This window comes from Trichogramma pretiosum, unplaced genomic scaffold, assembly GCF_000599845.2.
Source record: "Trichogramma pretiosum strain Unisexual culture from Peru unplaced genomic scaffold, Tpre_2.0 scaffold3, whole genome shotgun sequence".
Taxonomy (NCBI): domain Eukaryota; kingdom Metazoa; phylum Arthropoda; class Insecta; order Hymenoptera; family Trichogrammatidae; genus Trichogramma; species Trichogramma pretiosum.
Window position 1 is genome coordinate 4,316,665 of NW_019641698.1, and position 27,140 is coordinate 4,343,804.

The following is a 27,140-nucleotide window of genomic DNA, read 5'->3' on the forward strand; positions in this document are numbered from 1 at the left end:
TACAGGCAAGCAGCAGCAGCAGCAGTTTGAGTCAGGACATCGAAGAGAGAAGCCGCCACCCTCTTGGCTCGCGCCGCGCGACAGTTTATACGAGTACGAGTATAGCGGACAGACAGAGGCACGGAGAGAAGAGCTCGGAGTCGCGCGCGCGCGCCGGCACACGCTACTCTACGAGAGACTATATACCGAAAGCTCGACGACGACGCGCGCTCGACGCGATATTATAAGCCGCGAGTGTGTGTACATATATATACGGGAGCAGCAGTACGTGTGTGCGATCATCACGGACTCTCGCACGCGCGCAGTTTGAAACAACATATATAGGAGATAGGATAGTTAAATAGAGATAGACCGCACCGAAACGGCGCGAGAGACTTAGAGAGTTGATTTTAATTAAATATCGTAAATCACATTGACGTTCAAAATTACCATCGTTGCCGCTGCTGCACGCTGTGGCGAGCTGCTATAACCTCGGCTATTAAAGCTCGGGCCAAGGTAGCACAAAAAATAGAAGAAGAAAAAAAAGGAAGAAAAGAGCGAGCGAGCCTTTCTCGAAAAAAAGGAGAAAGAGAAATAAGGAAGAAGAAGCGCTGCTGCCTAACGCAAGCCACCTACGGACACACCACCGGCCAATTGTGCGGAGCAATGAAAAAAGAAGTAGTAGACGACTAATATAGTCCGACAGTGGAGAGAAGCACAGAGCAGTGGTCTAGCAACAGTGTATATATACATCAGACAGAGAAAAGAGAGAGAGAAGGGCCTATTGTAGCTTCTTGGTCGTCGTCGTCGTCGTCTCTCTCCTGCTGTTGCTGCTGCTGTCGTACGCGGGACATAAAGAAGCGGCTGCTGTTGCTGTTGCTTGCTATTGCTGCCACGGCACGACGTCACAGTGTGCGTATGCGGTGGTGGTATTGTTTTTTTTTGCATCATCCCTCGCTTCGTTGTTTTCTGGACTCTCTTCCCCCCTTGTATATACACTGTATATACCTCGAGACTTTACCCTTATAAGGTGGGTAAGAAAGAGAGTTGCAAGCGGTGTATAGAGAAAGAAAGAGAGAGAGAGAGAGAAGGGAAGCTTTGCTGGTTTGGAAGATTTCAAGTGTGTATTCAGCGGCCGCAGACTAGAGGCTGCCACAGCGCGAAGGGTTACTGCTACTACCACCGCTACGCTGACTACTACTAATTCTACTACTAGTATCGTGCAACTCTCCTTTCCCTTTTCTTCTCTTCGTCTTTTCTATTCATCTACACCGCACCACTGCATCTTGGTTTTTCTTTTTTGTCTTTATCATCGTATCATCGAGTATACGTATGCTTCGTAAATGTATATATCTACTGCGACCGGTTGAAGATCTAGGCTTTGCACTCAGCTACCGAGTTTTAACAATATATCGCGGTGTATAAACGAATATACGTATACATCGACGATAAGGAAGCGGCGCCAAGAAGAAAAGAAGAAAGAAAAAAAAAGGAAGCTCGGTGATGCCGCTGTCGGGGCTTCTGCTATTAGCAGCAGTAGCAGCAGCAGCATCAGTAGCAGCAGAAGAAGCAGCTGTGTGAAAAGCCCGTAGAGCCGCCGCGCTCTCCTGTTTGCACCACGCGCTCATCTCATTAGAGGGAGAGGAGAAAGGCTACTAAGGGTCTCGAAAAAGCAACGAGAGCTCAACGTCCGAGTTCAAGGATCGCCGCGGATATAATCCAAAAATAGATCGTAAGTTATTTAAGCTTGCACTCCATATCTTTGTGTGCGTTTGTACGTGCGAGTATACGTGGATTGTTTCACGCGCGATCGAGAATTATAAGCCCCGCTGTTGATCAAATTACGATCTTGCCCCGTGGCCAGTCGAAGTATACGATAATGCGCTTACGCACGAATGCGTACACGGCATGTGTATTAGTCTTTATAATGTACGTGAGTATATGTGCTTGTACGTGTGTATCTTGGTCGGATCAAAGCCTTTGCCTCGCGAACGCTCGAGCGATCGTCAACAAAGCGCGCACCTATACGCGCGCACACACATGCACGCGATAATACCTGATTCGGTCGCCGTAAGTATATATACCGACATCATATAATCGTATACGTGGTAGTGTACAAGCTCGCGAAAGCACACGATGCGCGCACATACACACACACACATACATACACGAGCGAACGACACGAAGAAGAGTATATTAAGCGCGTCGAAAATGTTCCACAGCCGACATAATAATATCCCCTCGGTGCATACTATAAATATCGCCGAAACGCTCGTGAGTAAATACGAGTATTACGTATTTATACCATGTGAGTATATGTGTATGTGTGCGTATAAGATGAGGATGATCGCGTGCAGGTGCACACAGATCGGTATTAATATAAAGCGCGTGCGAGCAGAATAAGATGCGCATACACACAAGTATAGATAGATAGATAGGAGCGCTTAATTCGCGCGCGCTCAGCCCTCGACGTATTTATATCGTGCCGCACACACGTTGCTTCGCGTTGTAGTTATATAGCTCGAGCCGAGGTGGTAAAAAGTCGGCTACGTCCGCCGCTGCATCTAAATAGATATTATACGCCAGCGCAAGCGCGCGTGTGTGCATGTGCGCCGCTGCCTATATATAGTTGCTGCTGCCTTGGCATGCATATGCTCGACATTAGCTTACACATGCTACTTATACACGTACGTATATATATACAGGAATAATATACATATACAGACGGACGTAGGTATGTATGTATATAGGTAATGCAGGCACAGGATAGCTGGCAGTCGCGTTATACCCTCGACTCGTGAGAAAACCTGTAGCTTCAGGAAGTCCATCATCATGCAGCTCGCTGCAGAGTAGAGTAGAGAAAGAGCGAGTGTAAGGCTGCGAGTTGGCCTGCTATATATATGTACATATAATGCATCCTGCTATGTGTACAAATATATATCTATATAGATTAGGCACAAGTCGGGCGGGCTATGTGTACTACTATAAAGTCGTCCTCTCTTCTTTGCATGCCAATCGGCATCCTGCGCGCGGCTCCCCCGCATTATATACCCTGCTATAGCAGCAGCAGCAGAAGCGCTGGTATACATGTAGCGAAAGTCGTGCGCGCACAGGTATACATGCACACGGAGCTGCCTCGGAGCTTCTTCCACTTTACTACCTGCCTCGTTCGCTCGTTCGCTCGCGCTTCCTCCTTTGGCTCTTTCTCTCTTTCTCTCTCTCTCGCGAGCTAACACTCTCGAACACGCGCTTCACATTGTCTAGTGCACATGCAAGAGTAAGAGAGAGAGAGAGAGAGGGTGGAGCGAGCTTGCATACTAACTCTATTATCGCAACAAACTCCCTGGCCTGTCTGGCATATAGTCTTTGTCCCCTCGCACCGAGGCTATACCCTCCCCCGCCACCGCCGCCGCCGTGAGCTCTTATATACCAGAAGCAGAGAACCAAAGCAGAGTCATCCCCGAGCGATCGATTCGTTCACACTAACCGATCATTCGCTAACTTTCGACTAGGTATACACACAGCGAGCGCGGCGAGCGGTGCAACACAAGCACACAGCACAGTAGCAACGGAGTTAGCTAATATCCAAGGCAGAGAGAGAGAGAGAGAGTCGGCGCCTCGCAAGGATTCATCGCGTGTGCGCTCGTGTGTTGCTCTATGGCCCAGTACAGTGTGTACCATAGTGTGTATATACTATAACACCGCCGCGTTCTGCCTGCGTTACGGAACGTAGTCCAGAACTATCGCATTTTACAATCTCTCTCGTTCCTTCTCTCTCTCGCTATACCAGTACTAGTAGTAGTAGTAGTAGTAGTAGTGGCGCGTCGAGCTTGCATGCATGCATATCGCTCGCCCACTCGCCAGCGTATACGTTGCTTACTACTCGCTCGCTCGCTCGCTTGTTTGCAGCCTGCAGGCTATACACCGCGACTGCTATACGCGCGCTAATACTGTATACCAGTGACTAAATCTTCTCACCCGTCCTAGGAGCTATACTCTGTACTCCGTTGCCCTTCTTCGTAGCTCCTTCTCGCGCGCTTATACATACAATGCAGGCTTACCAGCAGCAGCAGGCCTGGCCTCGCTTGGCCTTCCTGCACATGTAAATTGCGCTATATACGGCTTACACAATAGCACCAACAATGTGTCTGTGTGTGTGTGTGGGTACGCGTGCGTGTGGTGTACCTTATACCACCGACCGCTGCACGTAACAAGGATAACGTATATCCACACGCGGAGAAAATGTTAAATATGCAACATTCACTTGGTCTAGGCGCTCGCAATCCACAGCCGATGATATCTCCATCGGTGTCAAAATAATTCATTTACTTTCCTTTCTTTTTTTTTGCTTCTTTTAACTTTTTTTTCGCTTACTCTAGCTCTATATCCCTCTTGAACCGTGAGCGCGCGCTAACTGGAGCTCTTATCATCGAGCCGCTTAACTTACATATATAAACACGCGTACGGCCCTCGCACACACACACACTCTTCCGTATACTGCACTCGACTCGCGCTCCAGGTCCATAATTCATTTGTACGTCTAATAAGGCCTCGTTTCCCCGCGGCTGCCCGACTGCCTTATACTTGGATACTTGCGGGTGTATATAATACGCCGGCACACACGTACGGCTATATCTCTTGTATATATGTATATAAGAAAGCAGCAGTAAGCCCTGGCGAGTCGAGAGAGAGAGAGAGAGAGAGAGAGAGAGCGAAAACGAAAGAACAGGATATAGGTGCACGTCGAGTGCTTTACACACTCGTATATCGTGTACACGGTGTGCATAGCCGTGTACGGCAGCTGCAAGCTCCTCTGCCGTTCGCTCGTTCGCTCGACTCGCCCAGCTAGCAGAGCACGAGCACGAGCAGCAGCAGCAGAGAAAGAGAGAAGAGAAGAGAAGAGAATGGAGTTAAGTAAGCAGAGCGCGCGCACGACGAGGTTTGGGCGAAATTTCGCCAGTTAGCTCGGTTAAGTTCTACCTCGACCTCCCATACACTTTTCCTACTTCCAGCTGCTGCTGCTGCTGCTGCTGCCTGTACATACCTGTATGCTTGTGTGTGCATATGCACACATAGCTATACATATGCAGAGGAAAAAGAGCGGGAGGGAGATCAATCGATTGTCTTTCTCGCTCTTTACTCACCTTTTTCACGGGGAGGCAGACAGAGTGTAACCCTGGAAAATCCCAGTAAAAAAGACAAGAACGCGTAAAGATATCCATTATTCCCTTTCTATTTCATATATCCGTCCGCTCACGCTCGTTTCCCTCCGAACATATGATGCGCGCGCGAATCCTGCTCTCGGTTTTTTTTTTTCTGACACCATCGGCTGGAGCTGCTGCTGCTGCTGCTACTCTTGCTCCTTCTGCCCGTCCAAACTTCCTCTCTCTCTTCGTGCACTAGGCGCACACCGTGCTATATATGGGCCGCAAAAGCGCGCAAAGCTAAAAAGCTAATTAACAGCGCGTATATATAGCTCGATCTATCTGTGTGTGTGGATGTGTGGGTGTGTGAGTGCAGTGGAAAAGCACGAGCTATCTCTCGCATATAGCTGCTGCCATATACCTTCCTCTTTCTCTTTCATCTGCGTTTCTCTATCCTATACATATTCAATTTTCGCCTCTCCTTCTCCCATCTCTATCTCTCACGCGTATATATAGACGAATCGTTTGTTTGTAGGTAGATGCAGTATACGTGCCGGGTATAAGAATGAAAAAAGGAGAGAGAGAGAGAGACTCGTGCGTTGGTTGAGAATATGTCGACGACAGAGTCGCATAGTGGTGCGTTAGGCGCCTTGTCTGTGTACTTGCAGCATTTTTGTGTCTGTGTGTGTGAGATACGCCCCGTTGACGACGACGACAACGACTACGACGGGCTCAGGGGTACTTTGTCAATCAAAAGAGTATATGGGAAGAGGAAAAGGTGGAGGAGGAGGAGGAGTAGAAGGCCTTGAAGTACGCATATACACGTACTGCACATAGACAGAATCTTTCTCGCGGTGTCTCTCCGTCTCTTTCTCTCTATAGCTATATAGTTTTGCGAGCGAATAAATAAGAAAGAGAGAGAAAATATGGTGTTGTTTTTCATACATATTCATGTTTTGTGTATACGTATATGAAGTCGCGCGAGCTTCGCAAGAGATAAGAGAAAGAGAGAGAAAATGTGATAGAAAGAGAGGGACAATATTTATACGCGTATATAAAAACTTGAAAAAGTGTATATAAGGCGGACGCGAAAAAAAAGAGGAAGAGCTCGTGTCTATGTGTGAGTGTGTGTGTGTGTGTGTGTGTGTGTGTGTGGGTATGGGTATACGAGAGTGTATACGCACACGTGAGTGTGCACCTCGCCCTCGGTAAATACTGGCTAGACGCGTCGTTGCAGCGTTACTATATAGCAGCATATATACGTACATACATGCATGCATGGCCCATACGTGTGCAGAGTGTACACGGGAGGACGACGACGACGACTCCGAAGACTCGCGTGTGTGTGTAGGTGAGTTAGGTGGGTAGGTAGTATAGGTAGCTGTAGGTAGAGAGAAAGAAGGGAATATAAGCTATATACTGCACACACGTACACATCGGGAAGCCGAAGTAAGGCAAACTCAGCAGTAGCAGAAACGACGAAAGTTCCGTAATGGGCCAATACCCGTTTGGCTGATTCGCGGATGTTGAACGCGCGCGCGCCGCTGCCGCTGCTGCTGCCGTTGCCTGCCTACCGTACCTATACCCTACCATACCTACCTTCTCTACCCTTCTATATATACATGTATATACATTTATACGCTCCAAGGAAAGGGGGAGAGAGAGAAAAGAGCTTGGGGAGCTGTTGCGGGGCATATATATAGGTTATATAGATAGATAGACGTAGGTAGGTAGGTACCGAATGCACACATACACACACACACACAGACACCTAAAAATACACACGTACGAATATACAGCCGGAGAAACTGAGCAACGCGCGGGTGATAAAAATGTCTCGAAGCTTTACGATCGACGCGTTAGGGGATTTTGATGTATGTTTCAACGATAAGCTTTTAGCGACTACTGAATTATCAACGAGTATTCTTCGTTCGCCGCCGCACACCGACGACTCTCCCTCTCGCAGCTCCTGTTGCTGCTACTGCTGCATCAAGACCTCTTGCTCCTCCTCCTCCTCCGTCTGCTCCTTCTTCTTCTCCGCACCTCTTATCTTAGACACACACGCAACTAATGCCCCTGGCCCGCGAAAAAACTACCGCAAGCTCGCACGTAGGCACCACCTGCGGGCGCGCCACAGCCCAGCACACTTTTAAATGCTGCATTTTTTAACTCGCTAAGGCTCTGGGATTTTATCCCGGCGTATATCCGCACAGTATACCGCCTGCGCTATACGCGCGCGCGTATGTGGCATGAAGCTAACCATGGTCCGACGACCTTTTCTAGCTTTTCCCTTTTTTGATCATCCGTGCGCGTGACATCGGGAGAAAGCTGCTTAATTACCTAAAGCCAGCTCTAGCTGCGTTCCTCTCTCTCTCTCTTTCTCCTTCTCCCTTTATCTTGCAGGATTCTCGCCTAGAAGCTTCCTTTTTTGCACGGCTGTCTCTGCTTCTGCTGCTGTTGTGTTGCATGTATTTTCGTCCTCGTCCGAAATGCGTACATTTTGCGAAAATCTTGTTATTTCTTTCCCTCACTGGTCGAATGGTATTAGTTACGCGACAAAAACAGGGAAGAAGGGTGTGCGCAAAAAGCTCGGAATCAATTGAATATAATCGAACGGATTATCTCTCTGTGTGACCACGCGCGCGCGTGCAAGAAAAAAAAGGGTAAAAACAAAAGGAGAAAAAATACGACGATTAAAATGAGTGAAGCGTGTGATAAATCGGTTCCACCCTCTCTCTTTTTTCTTTGCATTTAATTTGCGCGCTGATAATTTTCTTAACAGCTCCCGTTATATCGTTGTGCATATTAACGCGCTTGCGAAATTGTATATACATGTAAATGTTCGCCGATGTTTAAATCACAAAAATGCATTTCTGCCACAATAAATTCATCGATCAACCAATGCTTGCTCAAAAATCAAGCGTGTATACAGTGTGTGCACGGCACAACAGCACAGCACGGCACAGCACGTACACCCATGTGTGCAAAATCGCGTACGCACTAATAAACTTTCCTCTTGGACGTTCGCTTGGATCCGATGTGTGTACGCAACATCTATTATTATACATCCTGTCAAAATCATCAAGGTTAAAATGTATTCCACGAGTATACGTGTGTGCACAAATAACAAATACAGCGAAGGAGGTGGTATTGGTGGTCGTACGCGTATATAGATATAGGATTATAAAAAAGAATATAGCTGAATAAATATAAAATGTAGCCTATGAAAAGCGAATAAAAATCATCCGGCGAAATTCTGACGCGCTAAATTTGATATCGAAACGGTCGTTGTCAATGCGACGGCTCGAAAAATTTCCTCGCGTAAGCCCGTTTCAGCAGTTTATAGCTGCGCTAACTCATATATACCTATCGAATGTGCTCGAGCATGAACTCAAAGCTCACGTGCCGCTTATTTATGTTTGTTTAATGCATAATAATAAAAGGAGAAATGAGAGCTAGAGATCCAGAGAGGTCTTTTCAAATTGTTATAAAAGAAATGGCTCCGCATGGGTATACAGCGCACGATAGGAACAACGCCGTATAGCGTCGGCGCAGTTGCTAGGGATAATTTTCAAAGTTAACAAGCATATATCGAGTCAATTAGTCGCTCACACGTATATTAGCGCAGTTCTGCACTATAGCTGGCCGTACAGCCGGGCTATAAGCAACACAAGGATAGGTCTGCAAGCTCGAGCGAGCGAGGCGCCCATTGGAGATGGCCACACCGCACACTGTGCATGCAGCAGCATGGCACGTATATAATATATATAGCTCGCGAGAGTGAGAGAGGAGCGTTATACCGCACGCTCGACCACGGCCCAGGCGCGCATATTACATTCATCGCTATTATAATACACTTATGTGTAGGTGTATATGTATACATGCACACACATACTTTGCATCTCACATACACATCTATGCAATGTATATAATATAAGCGACGGACGTGGATGTGCTCGAATATGCATGTGTAGCTGCAGCGAGGCCGAGCGAAACATTTACGTGTGAATTGATTCGCTTAATATATTTAGCGTTTTTGTATATGCAGGCATGTAACTTCTCTGAAGCTCCACATAGCATTTGCGCATATACATCGTAAGCTCGCGTGTGCAGCGCTCTCGATTGGCAGTGCATTCGATTATTCTCGTCCGTAACGCAGAAGGCAAAAAAAAATACAAAATAAAAAATATATGTGTATGTGTGTATGAATACGCTTTGCGAGACTCGAGCTGCTCCTTTTTCACTGCGAATGCATGCTCTACAACATGTATACGTAGGTATAGTAATAGCATGTAGTATGAAAGTCGAGTGCGGCGCTCGAGTCTAATTCATTGGGATTCAATCGGCAAGTTCGCTCTCTCGGCGCGTCTAGCTCTCAGCTGTACCATAAATCGATTGATACATTTCCAGCGTGTGTGTCACCGATGCTTGCTCGTGTACGCTCGCTCTGACTCTTTTTCGATATGCGTATACGTAGAAAAAAAAATAAGAAAAAAAATGAATGGATAAAAGGGAAAAATTTACCGATAACATTTTGGCAACGGACATATAGAGAGACTGGGATCAAGTTTTCCTTTCTAGCAGCGGGTTTATTTCTGCCTGCTATATACACACCCCCACGTAAACTAGCAAAATGTCCATTATAACGTAGAGTGCACTGTGTGTGTGTGTGTGCAGGGGGTGTAGTATAGCGCGCGAGAGTCAAGTCATTTCATATTGAAGCAAGAGCCTCGCTGGGTGCAGTGCGCGCGCCAAGGCCGGGGTATATTATACACACCGCACACATAAGAGAGAGAGAGGCGAGCTTGCAGCTATAATATATTCCAATGAATGAATGACCTCGTTCAGGCACATGGGTGGCGTTATAATGCCACGTAGCGCAAGCACAAGCAGCAACGTTCAAGGCGTTCAGGGCGCGATTATTAAACGGTCGCGCTGCTGCTGCAGCAGCAACAGTATAAACGTGAAGCGGGTGGCGTCGGCGAAGCTTAACCGCTGCTGTGCATATACCTACACATACACATACACACATTAACCTGTGTGTTGTCTGCACGTATGTATACGTGCGAGCTGCTCATAATAACAGATAAAAGGTGTAGGCGCGGAATGAAGAATTCGCGCGAGTCATCGCCGAGCGCGAACTTTATTACTTACCAACCTCAGACATACGGTGACCTGGCATCGATATTTCCGGATAAATAAATACTCTAACGCTTCTTTTTTCTTCTCCAATTTCTTCCTGCTTCGTTTTTATTTTGCCGTTGTCCGGATACGTTGTAGGTGGATGGATCGTTGTATACGGCACGGCACTGGCCACGTATACATTTTTATATACCAGCGAGCTCTGCTTTTGACCCGGATTCTCTCGTTATATAGTGTATAGTGGTAGTGGTAGTAGTCGCGCATCCTCGGCGTGCACCACGCCACCGTGAAAATAGCCGAGGCGAATTTTTAGGGTGCCGCCGCATCGAGGGTATTACACGTACACTGCACACACACATACGTGTACGTGCTATGATATAAGATACCATATAAAAACTGCTAAGCTAGGCCGTTTTTTGTCCGTATCACAGTTTCTGCAAATACTACACATAGCGCAGGGCCATACTTGCGAGAGTCGAGCATGGGCACGGTATACAGACGTACATACATAGCGTAGCATATACAGTACACATATATGAGTGAGAGAAAAGTAAAAGAACAACAATAGCCGAGCTGTGCGCGTTCGGGCGAGAGCGTGCCATAAAAAACAGTACTCTCCGCTGCGCTACACGTCTATTCTCGCGAGAAAAGTATCTCACACCTATCTTCTCTGTCTCTCTCTCTCTTTCTCTCTCTTTCTCTGCTTGCCTCATGCCTGCCTGCCCTGCCTCTCTCTTGGGGTCATCGATTTTGCCGCTCGCGAAAGACTAAAGCACAAAAGAATATCATCATCCTCGCAGCCAGCCAGCCAGCCAGCTAGCGAACCCACCTACGAGCGCGCGCAAAGCTCGCATATACACACACATACACGCACCCACACTCGCTCACACTTTTGTAATAATAATACCCCCAAGACTCGAGTATAAAAAAGCAGCGTACACATACATCCACACGTATACGGCTACGCACGCGTGCAGAGACAGCGAGAAAATAGCAACAGCTCTCGCAATAACTTGTCAGAGCTGCGCGTGTGTGAGTATGTATAGGTGGTACATTCGCTCCAGTTGGCTCCTTTGTCATTTCCGTTGCAGCCGCCTAGGAACAAATCTCTCTTCCTCACCCTCTGCAGCCCTCCTCCCCACCCCCCTCATCCCCTTCCCTTGCGTACTCACTATACCCCGGGTATTTTTCGCGCCTTTTTTTTTTGTCACCAACGTCGACGCTCACACCACAACGCGGCAACGAGTTCTACTGCCTGCCACCGAAAAATTGTCCAACCACACACAGACAGGCAGTCACACATACACATAGAGAGAGAGAGACTTTTGCCGTTGCTGGGACATTGCACATCGCATTGTGGTGGATTGCAGCGTGCACAAGTTATATATGCCTAGCGGTTGTGCCGCGTGCGCGACACGTCAAGTGAGAGTGAGAGAGAAAGAGAGAGAGGCGAGAGAAAAAGAGGCGCGATGCGATGTATCGATCGTCGCGGGGGCTATCCGCGCGCGCCCCGTGTGCATAGTTCCTCTGTGCTCTGTATCTGTCTGCATACATGTGTGCACAGCTACCTATGCATACACATGCCAGAGAGCGAGAGAGCGAGAGAGCCCAGCACGAATACAACAAAGGCCGCGGCGAATAGGACGATTCTGATGCATGTGCATGTCTGTGCAGTCCGCGCGCCTGCTGCCACTACTGCCACCACTACTACTGCCACTATTACTACTCTCTGGTACTCGCGCGCGTTTGCTGTATCGCATTGTAGGTACGTGCCACGCACGGGGAGCCCTGCACTGGCCAGGTGTGCGCACCGCATGTGTATGTATCCGTGTGCGTAGCTGTGCAGCTTTATATCGGTGTGAGATTTGTGTATGCCACAGCACGTAGCGCAGCAATAGATGGACGGATGGATGGTCTCGGTAGAGTGAAGGAGCGAGAGAGAGACGCAGGTGATTTCGTAATTGTCCGATCGTGCTTGCATTGCAGATTCATCATCGTGCGCACAGAGGCCTCGGCAGAGTCATCGGCCAAACGGCATTATTACATCGACAGACGCATATGCGAGGGCCGATGCCTGCTGCATAGTCTGTCCTGCTGTTGCTGCTGATGCCGATGCGGGGAGGATGCGGCCTGCTGCTGCCGGGGTGCCGCCGCCGCTAGTAGCGCTGGTCACTCGCTGAACTGGTCGCTGCGAAGCCTTTTCCTGCGGGTTGTGCTGCCGCCAGCCGTATAGCGTAGTAGCTATAACACCGCTGCGCGTTGTGTGCAGTGCAGCATACAGCTCTCAGAAAGGCCAGCGCTGCAGCCACCAGCACCGCAACATGGCTAGGCACAGAGCCATCGTCATTGGCATTTGGGCTGTGTTTGTTTTAGCCCTCGTACAAGGTACGTATCAGCTGATATGATGCTCTAGTGCACGCCGATCGCTCTCGACCTGCACCACTATACTATACACGTATACCGTAATATATATATTTGTCGCGCGTCGCTCGGTTTGTGCTTGCACAAGCGCAATCTGATGACCAACAAACGAGAGAGAGAGACACGATCGCAGCCAACTGACTTGATGACCGCGCGCCTGCTGCATCAATAGCTATTCATTAGGCTTTGCTGCTGCAGCAATGTTGTAGTCCGGCCTAAAGCGCGTCGCGGCCACTCGCTCTCTCGCCTATGGGAGTATATAGGCGTGAAACTATCGGCACGATGTTCCGAGGCTCAAAGAGCGAGCGAGAGAGAGCTTGAATATATGTACGCAGCGCAAAACCACGCAACACGGCCCAAAGCGCGCGATTGCAAAATTAATTTCAATGAGGCAGCAGCGGCGCAGTAGCGCGTCGACGACGTAAACCTCGTCGTCGTGCCGTGTACGGTCGCGCTTGATTTATTATTGTTTTCACAATACTATGCAGCAGCATACGCGCGCTGCAGCACTGCTGCACTCAGCAGCAGCAGCACACCACGATCACGCAGAAAATTGTATAGAATTCAGCCGAATTCGCGCTCTGGCTGATATCCCAGTTATTGTCGTTGATGTTGTACCTCTTCCGAGGCGGAGCACATGCCTCCTCCTCATCCTACCCCTACCGAACAACCACGTCCGATCGATGAGTAATTATTTTATTATATATACGTATAGCGTGAAAATTCGCTATAGGAGGCACGAGCGCAAAACCGACTCGACTCTCTTCTACCGTTAACGATCTCGTTATATCGGACTTTTTCATGATTCGAGACGTGCACCGGGCAAGGCATTAAACTCTTTCCCGAGACACGAGGTTGCGAGAAATTAAGACTGCGAGAGCTATAAATTTACAAGCGTAATTATTTTCTTTCATCGTCGTTATACGTGCAGAGTCGTGACTGCTACAAATCAGGCCGTACTTTTATCTCAATCTTATCATTCATGAAACAAAGACAATACGAGCGCAAAAAATCATACTCAAAAAAAAAAAAATTTTTCTATATATCTCATGAAAATTGTTTTGTCACTTGCGAGTTCTCGATACTACATCTGTTGGTGGAATCCAAAAGCTCGTCATCTTAAATTACGAACTGATACTAGTACTGAAACAACCACGGCGCGCAAAAACAATACCCAACGTGCTTATAGAAGTTTTACTTATAAAACAAAAAAATTTATCAATTGATTATTTTATTGGTCCATAATTAATTACGATTCTCAAGCGTATCATCGCTATGTACGTAATAAAGCAGAGAGCTCGCGAGATACGCGCTCGTGAATGCGGCAGCAGCAGCATCGACGCTGCGCCGGGTAAATTATACGTTCGAATAATATAAGACATTAAATCGTCGTGCTCGGCATAACGTAGAGTATTAATCGACTGCTCTCGTGTCTATATGCAGCCTATGCTACACCCACAAAATCGACGACGTCGAGCAGCAGCGGCAGCAGCAGTAGTAGCGAGAGAAGCGACTTGATTTCATGAAGCCAATTTCCGAGTTTCGCAGCATCCACATGACAGCGTTTCGACGTAATACAAGATTAGCTTGCCTATATGGATGCGTCGGAGGTGCATACTGTACCCCCTCCTTTTCTCTCTCTCTCTCTCTCTCTCTCTCTCTCTCCGTTACTGCATCCAACGTAACTAAAGAGAGAGAGAGAGAGTTAGCTGCTTGTATCTCTTGTATATTATGTACATCGATTTGCTACTGGTCGCAGCCGCGTACGTACGTGCAGTGTGTGTGCGAGGCCGCCGCCGCCGCAGCGCACTCTCGACCGGCCGCATGGGGATATTGAGAACGAATTTACACCCAATTTTCGCACGAGAGCGTCCCACTACCACATCGACCCCCTCGCTCCTACCACCCCGGCCCTCCGCCGCTGCATACACTCAGCTCGCCACTTGACCAGAGGCAGATTTATCTACATTAGAGAGGAAATTCGTCCTTTACCGGATTCGAATATAGAATCACGCCGCTGGCAGCACCTACAACTAAGCTTATAAAGCTTTAACTGTCTTTCGCTGCGCTATAGTAACGCGTAACGATCTGCGGTGTGTAGAGCAGCGCTAAAAATTCAACTCTCGACTTAAACCAATGCATAAACGAAGCTTGATGCAATTGTGTGCCGAGCTGTATAAATTTGGGTGCACGCTCCACTTTTACAGAAATCAAAGCGCGTCGTTGATACACGGGGATCGACAAGATACATTGACCCCGCGGAGCAGCGACACTTCCCGCGCGAAAATAAACGAAATATGGAATAGCTTGGTGACCAAGAAAATCTCTCTCTGGGTTAAAAATAAAGCTAGCCCCCGAACGCTATGATGATACAATACACTCTTCGACTCGGCTTATTGATCTTTCTCGCGCTGCGCGCGCTCGCGAAAGAGCGAGAGAGACAGAGAGACGGAGCTTTTGAGTTGTGCATTCGGAAAAAGAGAGCAGAAAAGCCATTTTTTATTTTTGCACGCGGAAACCGAGTTAGGATGCTAAATGCCAGATTACAGCCATCCGAACGCGCCGCACCTGCTCTCTCGCGCTGCTTTTAATGATAAACTGACAAATCATTTTTCGCGGTATTTATAATTGAAAATGCAAGGATTATCCAAATACTCGTTTTCATGATGCACGCGGAATACCGTGGCGCGCGCGGGTTCGATCAGTTTAAACGGCTTACCGTTCGAATTATATACTTTTGTATGGCTCCAGCCGTGCTCCAGCGCAGAGGATATATACAATTTTATGAAGACAACGCTTGCGCGCCCAGCCGAGCTTTCGAGCCCGGGGCTCGCTTTAATGTCACTCGTGCTCTCTGCGCACTGGTACAGTACTGCTATACGCAATACGCGTATAGTATAGAGTGCTCGCGCGAATTTCGAGAGGGGAAGAGGCGCGTACAGCACCAGATGTGGAGTAATTAATCAGCATTGATTATTCACACTCGTGGTATTCAAATAACACCTTGATTAAAATAATGACCATTTGCTACTATTACGTGAACCACTGCAGCTGCCATTGCTGCTGGCTACTGCTTTGTCGAAATCAGCCCAAAATCGAATGTTTGCCCACCGAATATAACTTGACTCTTCTGGTTGGAAATTTTTGGTGCGCATGCGCTGCGCACCGGGCATTTTTCAATGTCATCGCTCGCTCGTATACTTTTGAAAGGAAAAAATAAATTCAGCGTGATTATTCTGCAAATCGAATCGATGAGCCAAAATAGCGACGTCTGAATTTCCAATACGCCGGTGAAATAGTTATCGTGCGCACTGTCAAAGTTATAGCCCGAAATGAGGGTAGCGCGCTGAAATTGCACAATTTTAGTACTGACAAATTTATAAACTAGGAACAGAATAACTCAGGCTGCAGCGCTCATTCATATTTTATGCCAACCTATACTTTCATTCTCTTTTTCCGTTATTTGTAGCTATCCAAGGGAAACGAATCGGTCGAAAATGCACCATCATTTAATCATGCGCTACGAAAGCTTTTACTTTTTTCAAGCCAAGCTTTCGAGCTTCAACTTGATTATTGTTTGTCAAAGCTCGTCGTTTAATTGCACATGAAATTCGATGCTCACGGAAATCGCACAAAAAATTTTCCCTCTCCTAATTTTTTGCTTCAGTATTTTCAGAAGTTTTTTCTGCGCTTATACCTGTGATCAAGTTTTTCATTGCCATATTATTCTAATATAAGCGCATATTATTCTTTTTATCGAATGAGTGAAGCGGCGCGCACGAGATTCCATTTCAAAAATATACTCTCGCGGAGCCACGTGTCAGAACCCGTCGCTCGTACGTACAATAAGCGGAATCGTATTTTCAATTGTGGTTCGCGCGAGCAAAAAAAAACTGCTGTACTCGCGTATTTCATGCCGACGCTCGAGATACGTGAGCCGTTCGTATTAAAAGTGCACGTTGTTAATTCATAAAAGCCTGTCATTTAAATGATTACCATAAATACGTCAGTTTTTTTCCTAATTATTTTGCAGCTTCACAGCTGATGCAAAAGTGACACTTCTTTTTTATTAAATTTACATGAGTACTTTTTTCTATGTACTAAAAATGCAGCTCCGAAGTATTATATATTAATTACCCTTGAGTACATAGAGCCGGTGACTATTTGGTATAAAACGAGTATCTTCTCGACTATTAATTCAATTTACATATTCATGAAATTGTCGTTAAAATTGTACCAAACGCTCTCGAGCAAAGGCGAAATCTAGTAAATACTTCCCCGATGTAAATTCCGATCATTTTGAATCGAGTATTAACGAGCTCAAGATCGAGAATTAAGAGCCGAGCTATGTATATATTGGAACTTGAGTAACGTAAGTAAATGTCTAGCGCGCATCGAAATGAGTTTATCACTTATTGCAGCGTTGATATGAAAATCTATCTAAATTCTAGAGCACACGCGGAATCGTACATGCAGCCATATGAACTGTACTTCTTGATATAGCAATTTGTATTTTGATTGGAATTGTTATTGGCGATTACTTTTTGGTTACCCGAAAAACTCAGTTAATAAATTTTTCTCTTGATTGAACGAGTGTAATAGATATATACCGATCGTTTTACAATTTCGTTCGATTCAACTGTCAATATTCGCAAATTAATATGTATCGAATTCGGCAAATATATGCATTATACATTATTGCGTTAATGAAAAGTTTTTACGCGGCGGGGCGTATTTGGCTCCAGGCCTACGCAACCGCACACTCGTATACCTATATATAATTTAATAAATGTGTCAGCGAGCAAAGATACCCCCTCCTGCGAACACCTCAATCGTTTTATACACGTTCGATGCATTTGTAATACGTGAGAATTGTTTAATCACAATTAAAATTCAATTTTAACACCACCAGCACGCCAACAAGTATATTGTTTTCGCCTGGTATTTATATCATCCCGCCCTTTAATTTATAAGCAACTGGGAAATTTTCAGTGAGATTTTTACAGCGAAAGTGATGCAGAAATCATCGTTCGTTAGCTTTATCCTGTCAATTTTCAATTACTACTATTGTTACATTTTAATCAAAAATCTTTCCTCGTTTGAAGCGTCATAAATATTCACAATATTTTCGCTAGATAAATCGAATTTTCTATCGCGTCTTGTTGATTATTCACAACTCGACATCAAAATGATACTGATTCGGGTCAATTGAGCATTCCCGATGGCTGGGGCAAAAGAGCCCAGTGTCAATTTCATCACTGTTACGCTAAAAGAGTTAAATCAAAAAACCTTGCAAATACACACACACACACGCGCGCGCGCGCGCGTAATTCACGTTGTACGCGGGTAACGTACACGTCTATAACTTCGGGAAATACTGCGATCGAATAAATAATTCACAGCTCGTTGCAGTTGACGTGCCGAGGCCGCGTTCAATGATAATTTGCTCACGTTTGCAGCAGCAGCGGCAGAGTAGCGCGTGCGACGTCGCTCGAAATGATATTACATTATTATACCGGTCAAGTGATGTTCGCTGGATTATTAATTTTCTCGACACGTAGATATCGCGTATATATACGAGAAAAAAACGAGAGGGTGGGAGAGAGGAAGAGGGAGATTTTCGCGGTTATAAATAAAAATATATAGCAATGAGAAATGTATCTATCAAACGGGGGTGAGCCGTGTGTCGCGAGAGGCCGAACGGGACGGAGAAATCTTTTATAAATGACCCGATGTGCTGCAGAGCTAGCGCGCGGCTAAGATAGTGCGCTACGTCGTCTGGAACTTATCCAGTGTCACGAGCGCTAAAAAGCCTACCCAAAAGCTATTTGTCTTCGCTCGGGTTGAGACGTCTCTCTTTCTACCTCTCTCGAGCCGCGCTGTAGGGGGTATACACGGAACAGGATCTATATAGTTGCATTCGCGGAAGAGCTGCTCCGAAAAAGAATAAAAATCACCGGCGCGTATATGCTGCTACTACTACTGTTGGGAAAAACATCTGCTCTCTCTTGCTCTCTATATATACCAGAGGTGATCGCACTCGACTCTCTTTCACTTGTCCAACTCAAAGAGTATTTGTTTTGTCCGATTACGTTCCGACTGTAGCTATAGTATGAACGCGCGGGTGCGCCATCCCTTCCACGAGTAGGAGAGAGAGAGAGAGAGAGAGAGACGAGTACCTAGCTAGCTATATAGAGCTATATGACGCACAAGCTGTCGTGATAAAAGCCGAGAAGGTCGAGTACGTCGGTATACGCGCGGCTGCAGAAAAGGAGGATCGAAGTACACGCGGCCGCGCGTACCAGGAGCTGCCTCTCGAGTAGTATTTATAACGGCTAATAACTGATATTACCGAAAGGAGGCTATAACCTCTTTAGCTCGGTCGAAGAGAGCAGCTTGTACCGTATTCCGCTATATCTTCTTTATTTATAAATCAAATATCTGACTCGAGCGCTCTCGATCTACGTACGTTCTTTTTTGGAAGAATTTGAAATAAAATATTTTCATATCAATCGATACTTGCATCGTTGCGAACAAATTGACGGTGAAAATGAGAAAAGCCTCGATACAACCGAGTTGGTTCGCTTGAAATATCAAAGCTTCATCGGCTCGTGTAATATAAATATCGCGAGTCATGTACGACACATGGCATAGATATAGGGCATAATGTTTCACACCAGCTTAGACACACACGTACGTACCACTCAAATCGTTTAACCAGTCGAGTTGGCTCTGCGTACGTGTGTGGAGCAATAGGTAAAATACACGTACGTATAGACGCGCGCACACATATGCGGCACGTACGTACAAGGGTAGATGTATAGGGCTGACGCGGCGCGCAGTCAGGCACATAGAGAACACGCTTATGTAGGCATACAGCATTAATAGCATAATTGATCATGGAGAAGGCGGTGGCTACGTTACTGCTGGTGCTAGTGGCAGCGCAAGAAGGGCTGGTTAATTTAATGAATTGACTGATAATGAATCAACGAACAAACGAACGAGAGAGAGAGAGAGAGAGAGAAAACGAACGTTTAGTTCCTCGGTTAGCTTTGTGATCATTAAATAAATTGACGACTACCACCACGTGCTGCAAAACATATATATATCTGTATATAAACACACGCGTAGCCTATATATATGTATGTTTACAACCTCAAAATAGATAAATCGTTTTAATTACTTACGCCGTATGCGGCATCGCGAGAGCTGAGCCCGTGAGCGAGCGCGCGCGAAAGCTGCGTGTAAGCGCAATTAAAACGAGATTAACATAGGAATCCGCGCAGCGCCACTACGCAGCGCTGGCGGCTCTCTTGCATACATACTTACGCGGATTTCGAGCAGTGCAGCAGGCCAGCGTGAGCTTTGCTGCTCTATGTGTTTGTGTGTGGGTATGTGGGTGGGTGTGCATGTGTGCGAGTACGCGTACATACGCTCTGGGTCAAAAACGTCATCCGATTTTCAGTTTTGGTTTACGCGTTGCGATATCGAATTACTGAGCTTTGGCTCTCTTTCTCACTTTCTCCACCCCAGGCCGAGGAGGTTTTCCTTGATTCAAAATGAAAAAAGGAAAAATAAAAAAAAGTAAAGCAAACAACTTAGGCACGCACAATCAGATCGATTAATTTCTTTTTATTTTTAGTTTTACGAGGCAAATGAATACAAAAAAGGTAAATTAGATTTGAATTTCAAATGGAAGGAGTATAACAGCATTTTCCACTTCTTTCTTGTTTTTTTCTTCTTTTTCTTTTTTTTTTTTTTTTTTTTTTTTTTTTTTTTTTTTTTTTTTTTTTTTTTTTTTTTTTTTTTTTTTTTTTTTTTTTTTTTTTTTTTTTTTTTTTTTTTTTTTTTTTTTTTTTTTTTTTTTTTTTTTTTTTTTTTTTTTTTTTTTTTTTTTTTTTTTTTTTTTTTTTTTTTTTTTTTTTTTTTTTTTTTTTTTTTTTTTTTTTTTTTTTTTTTTTTTTTTTTTTTTTTTTTTTTTTTTTTTTTTTTTTTTTTTTTTTTTTTTTTTTTTTTTTTTTTTTTTTTTTTTTTTATCGTGTCGTTTGTTTGTAACCGACAAAAAAGGGAAGAGACAGAGATAGAGAGAACAAGCAAGGGAGAGAAAGAGAGAAATGAATTGTGTAATTCCTTGACGAGCGAGCGGGGACAAAATTTCGTTGCCGGATGAAATAGGATTCCACGTTTATGACTACTATTTTAAAAGGGAACAAAAGACACAGTACGTACTGTCTTTGTCGCTCCTCAATGGAGTGCGCATGCAATTTTTGCCCCTTTTTTCTCTCTCTCTCTCTCTCTATCTCTCGTTTTTTTCGTCGCTTCTGCGAGAGAACCCTAATAATTCGCCCGGTTGATATATCAAATCCGCCAGCGTGAGTATGTGCATTATACGTACAGCATGCATATAAACGCGGACGATGAATAACAAAAACTACTCTCTCTCTCTACTATACTCTGCTGCTGTCGCGGTTGAAATTTTTAAATATATATTTACTCCCTAATGAAACACAAAGAGAAAAGTTTCGCGAGGCGAGTCATTTCTCTCTCTTCCCGCGCACTTTCTCTCACTCTCACTGGATCGAGAGCTCTTTTTTTTCCTCATAGTACATGTTATTTACGCGAGCGAGAGTCTCGGTGAAAAAAAGTGTCAATCCGATTGGAAAGCCACTTTGGCGAATTGACTCGGCGTGCGCGCGCGAACCAACGGAGCGTAACCTTTATATTCTCAATATAAAGCATAATCCAACCATTGATACGACAAAAACTTATTCGTACTTTCGTATCGGCGCGTGATGTACGCAATATATATAAAAAGTAGGGATAAATGATTTATTCATCGTTACCCCCAAATATCAACGGTTGTATAAAACGTTATAAGCTACCGTACCACCAATGCGACCCCTACTCCACGTGCACACAAGAGTTGCAAAAAAAAAAAAAACTGAAAAATACACATACATATTGTACATATACACGCATAAATACGCGCAGGTAAGCGGCGAACAAACAGAGCAGAATAAAAGTCGCTGAGTTATTTAAGCGCATGTTGTACGAGCGCGCATACAGTCGCTAATAACGCGATTATACATTATACGTGTGAAGCAGCAGCGGCGGCTGCAGCGGGTATTTTCAATTTTAATAAATTAAAAAATAATTAGCGCGAGCTCGTGCGCGAGAAAGCGCTGAAAATGAGCTTTTAAAACTCGATTGAATGTAATCTTATATATAGATATGGGGAAATAATCGCCAAGGTATTTAGACACCTGCGGAGATTTGCTCTCTCTCCCTCTCCCCCCCTCTCTCTCTCTCGCTTGCGCGCGCGAATCGAGGAAAATCTGGAAATCCTTTTATAATGGCTTTGGCTTTCGCCCAGCAGCAGCGGAGGTGAAGAAGCAACGACGCTCGTTGCCGCACGCAGCTATATATACGGGCAAGAAACGTAGAGCAGAGTCGTATATATATCCGCGCTATACATTTAATCTTATAAATCCTCAAGGGAAAAATCTTTATTGCGAGACCATATATACATCGTGCGTGTATAAGCGCGGGCGCTCGGGCGATGGAATAACGCGCCGGTGCAAAAAAAGGAAAAATACATATAGATGGAGATAAAAACTCAGGGGGGGTGGAGGGGAATTATATCGACGCGCGTTAAATCGTCGCACTTACCCATAAAAAAAAATCAATGACAACAATAATCACGTATAGGAAATTATCCGAATTGCAGAATCAAAACCCGTGAGCTGGGAGGAATGGTGGACGTACGACGGTATCTCGGGTCCGGCGTTCTGGGGCCTCATCAATCCCGAGTGGTCGCTCTGCAACAAGGGCCGCCGACAGTCGCCGGTGAACCTCGAGCCGGGCCGGCTTCTCTTCGATCCGAATCTGCAGGCGCTGCATCTGGACAAGCACAAGGTGGGCGGGGTGCTCACCAACACGGGCCACAGCGTCGTCTTCACCGTGGACAACGACACGCGGCAGCCCGTCAACATAAGCGGCGGACCGCTGAGCTATCGCTACCAGTTCCACGAGATACATCTGCACTACGGCCTGTACGATAACGTCGGCAGCGAGCACACGGTAGACGGCTACAGCTTCCCGGCCGAGGTAAGGATCTAATTCGGAGCTGCTGTATTTTGTATACGAGCTGGGACGCGAATGAGTTCACCACGAGCTTGCTTGCATAGAATATACAGCGTCGCGTATTTATGATCGCGTGTAGTCGTAAAAAGCCTGAGCGATTTCCCTTTTTCTGCCTTATTCCGCCTTATTGTCTCTTGCGCGATCCTCTCTCTCGTGCGCGCGCGAAGCATGAGCTATACAACATGGAGAAGAATTGCGCGACAGAGCTGCAACCGCGGCGTAAGATATACGACATCGTAAATCCCGTGCCACACATAATCCGATGCGTGATATTGCGTAATTTTTATTACTCGCAACATTTTTATCTGAATTATTATTATATATGTGTGTGTGTGTGTGTGTGTGTGTGGATCGCGAGCAAGACTCCGAGATTAGCTGTATTCATATATGGCAGACGCGCTATCTTTGGTACTACAAGCTCTGCGCTGCGCATATCAGGCGTACACGCGTATAATCCTGCAAGATTAAAGGGGCTATACTTAATAGTTACAGTTTCGCGCGTGACTCGAGCGATACGCTACACACGGGTATAATAAGTGTGCGGTATACTACGCTCAGCGCAGAGCGACTAGTGCGGCAAATATTTGCCAAAAGGATGTAGTTGTGCGCGCGGCTACGCGTAAAATTACTCCTGTATGTATCGTATACGTGGCGGCTAGTGCACGTGAGAGCAGCTGCAAAGTATAAGAGCTCGGCGAGAGGGAGGGCAGCTAGCTAGGCAGGCCCTTCGGAAAAAGCGAAAGAAGACACTGCGACTAAGTTCAATTAGAGCTTATTTGCAAAGAAATCACTCTTTGGCTCCTCTTTGAAGCTATCTCGTTCTCTGCGCCAGGACTTTTTCTCGTCGCCACATCTTTTTCTCTCGCGCATATAGCCCCGTGCAAAGTCACGGCTATACACTTGCTTAGTCTCATCCGTGTAATTACAGGATCGCTATTCGCTCTCTTTTTCTCTCTCTCTCTCTCCTTCTTTCTTTCTTGTTCATGCGCGCACAGAGAAAGAAGAGAGAGAGAGAGAGAGAGATAGAGAGTCAAAAAGCTCTCCTCACGGCTACAGCCTCCCCTTTGTCATGTTCATCAGTTTCGATGCATATAATCTGCGAGGCGAGGCAAAGTCCATTTGGCCTTTTAACTTTTAACGCTCCCCCGCGCCCGTACAACACGTATAAGAGCTCTGCACCTCTGCTGCAGGAAAGCCATCTGCACGCCTACGATCTTATTAAAAATCTTGGCGTTCCGCGCGCGCTTCATGGCCTCGTCGTCGTATAATTCGTCCGCCGTTGCCGCTACCGCCACCACCAGCACCGCCACTACCACTACCACCGCGCGCTCGCCTCGGCAATTAGCGACACGTATAATGCATATATAACTGCAGACTCTCGCATGCACATATACATTGCACACATACATACACACGCAGACCTACACATAGAAGCGAGTGAAAATTTCTCTCTCATTTGCATATAGCACCCCCGCTGCTGCTGCTGCTATTTCTCTGTTGCTACTGCTACCACTGCTGCTGCTGCTGCTCCGAACTTATTCGCGTGTATATATAAATATACAAGTGCGTCGACGTATTGTAATCGCAGCAGCGAGCTCTATGCGGTCGCGTCTTTCTTTCTCTCAGTCACTCGGGCTCGTTGTTTATCCATCAGGAAAAGTTGAGTCGTACTGCTATATTGCGAGTATAAGCTAGCTTCAGCTCACTCGCCGGACTGTAGGTAGCTTCTACTACTGGTATAGTAGTGGTGCTATACTACTGCTGCTGCCATGACTGCATCGAGAGTTGAGCTGCTGCTGCTGCGGCTAACTGCTGTAATGCGCGCGGCGTGCGACCGCAGCCCCACACACGAGTCAAATGGGCCGCTAGTCGTGTTACACGCACTAATACGCACTCGGTGCGCAGCTCTGGCGAAATCTCGTCACTCGAAGCTTTGCTTTTATATATTATTACATTGTACGCGGCGTACATACATTTTAATACGCGAGCGACGCGACTCGTTGATTGTTTGCAAGTGCCCCGCAAGCTTCTATATATAGCACTCTTTACTGTATACCGCCGCAGCTCTGCCTAAATCACGACAAAAGCAGCTCCGCGCGCGCGAACAGCTCGCAAGGGCGCCGCGCCGCGTGCGTGCGTGCGTGCATGCAGCTACCTCCGACGAAATATACATATAATATGCATTGTTGTATGCACACGGCACAAGCTGCAAAGTTACAGCGCGCGAAGAAATAAGCTCATTTTCGAAATTCCATTACACTCTGTATGTATACTCGTCTTGCGCGCGTATACACTCACATACAAATGGTGAGCAAGTATATACGTGCCCGGGCGAGAGGCGCTACTCTACAGGTATAATATAATGCGCAGCGGCGGCAACGGCAGCGCGCTACACGAATGAGAGGTTTGACTAGCAGGGTAGAGCATTAGGGGCCGCAAGATGCGCATCTTTTGGCGCGTAGCACCACTGAGCTAATTATTATATATGTATCTGATCGCGCGCGCACACGGCCTCTCACCCTCGGCAGCGGCTGGAGTACGGGCACGCATACACCTTCTACACGCTCGTCTGTGTTAAATGTGTGTACGTGCGAGTGTTGGGAGGTGTAAGAGAAGCAGCTACTTCACCTCTCTGGCAAGGCTATGTACGCAGGCTATACACATATAGAGAGCAGAGCAGAGCAGAGCCGATGGCAAGCAGCGCGCGAAATGCATGCATGAGCGTGCTATTGCACAGGCAGGCAGGCAGGCAGGCAGACTCTCCCTCTCTCACTCAGTCATGTGGATACATACGTACATACATACATGTATATTTCAAAGTCAATTTAACGGTCGCACGAACTTCAATTAGATATCATGATTATTATATATATTTCACGACTGGCAAATGCTCAGCCCCCAGAGCTGTCTCTAATATTTATTGAATAAAACGTTTACCTAATGCTTCATTAACGAATGAATAATGAGATACGAGTGAGAGCGTGCTTGACTCGCGTCGGCCAATATAGCTTTATTTTACGCATTATATAACACGTACGCTCACCTGCTCGCGCAGCATGAGGTACACAAACACACGCATTCACATATCGTGCTTGCTATACCTTGCTGAGAGAGCCAGTGGATGCGAGCACACATTTACACACACACACACCTGTACACGCACACGAGTGCGCCAAAATTGGTCAGGTATGCTACGTCGACCCCCCCTGCAGCAGCCCCGAATGCTACGAGGTCGTTTCGCCAATGTGCACAAAAGCACACACGCAGCCCTGCAGCAGCAGCTAGCAGCAGGTTCATACCCATATATAGTACAGCTCGTAGGATATAGTATAGCCACGGCCAGCAGCAGCAGCAGAGACGCGCGCGCGTGGCACAGGGCAGATTCGAGGAAATAGCCTATAATACCTGGCTACTACTGCACACACTCACTAGCTCTAGCTCTCGCTCACTAGCAAAGCTCGGGCGTCGTGTGCCAGCAGCAGTGCCGAGGCTATAGAGAGAACGAGCGAGCGAGAGAGAGAGAGAGAGAGATAGAACTCGAGCCACTCTCGAGGTCAAGTGTATGTGCATAATTTATTTATCCACATGTGTGCATAATATATGTGCGTGCTAGCAGCGGTATAGTGATGCGAGTGAGCAAGAGAGAAAGAGAGAGAGCGAGCTATATATAGCATAACTGAAAACGGGGCACTGAGCACGCAGTAGAAAGCTATATAGTTATGTACGCAAGCTACGCGGCCAGGCTACAGATTATACAAATTAGCCTATATTCGTGCGTAGGCAGCCCCGCTAAATATGGCTCGTGCAACTCCGCTCTGGGCCTCTCTGCTGCTGCTGCTCTGGTTACAGCGTATACGTAATTGAAAAGCGTCAAAATTTCACCGCTGTACCCTGCATACACACATACATACACGCGCAATACGCAAGCACACAGATACTTATACTCTCGCGTCGAGATTTTATCATACTGGATTTTAAATATTCCTCGATGCGTGTGTGTGGGGGGGTGTACGTGGCAACGGCAGCAGCAGTCGGCGTAACGATTTTTGAGCGCTCCGCACGCGCCCCGAGTATTGTTCGCTCTCTCACGCTCGACGTGTGCCTTTGTCTCGGTTACACTGCGCTGTATACATGGTATATATGAAAGCGCGAGCGCGCGCGGGGATACAGCTTGCAGAAAGCGTCGGGTATATACGAAGAAAAAGAAAGAAGGAGCGAGAGAGAGAGAGAGAAGAGTACCTATAAGAGATGAGTTATTATCCGTTTTACAAGGAAGTCTCGGAGAATCGTCGAGTCCTTTTTTTCTGCTAT

General features: G+C 46.3%; 1 protein-coding gene across 2 annotated transcripts in view; it reads left to right on the plus strand.

The window, feature by feature from the left end:
* The first annotated feature begins 798 nt into the window (after positions 1-798).
* LOC106650888 (carbonic anhydrase-related protein 10) overlaps positions 799-27,140 on the plus strand; it is a 36,609-nt gene continuing 10,267 nt past the window's right edge. For both annotated transcript variants that reach the window (XM_014369141.2, XM_023462422.1), the window contains exons 1-3: positions 799-1,711; positions 12,252-12,650; positions 22,414-22,793. In XM_014369141.2, the coding sequence (XP_014224627.1) occupies positions 12,587-12,650; positions 22,414-22,793 (444 nt within the window). In that variant the 5' untranslated portion in view covers positions 799-1,711; positions 12,252-12,586. The remainder of the gene's footprint in view (positions 1,712-12,251; positions 12,651-22,413; positions 22,794-27,140) is intronic.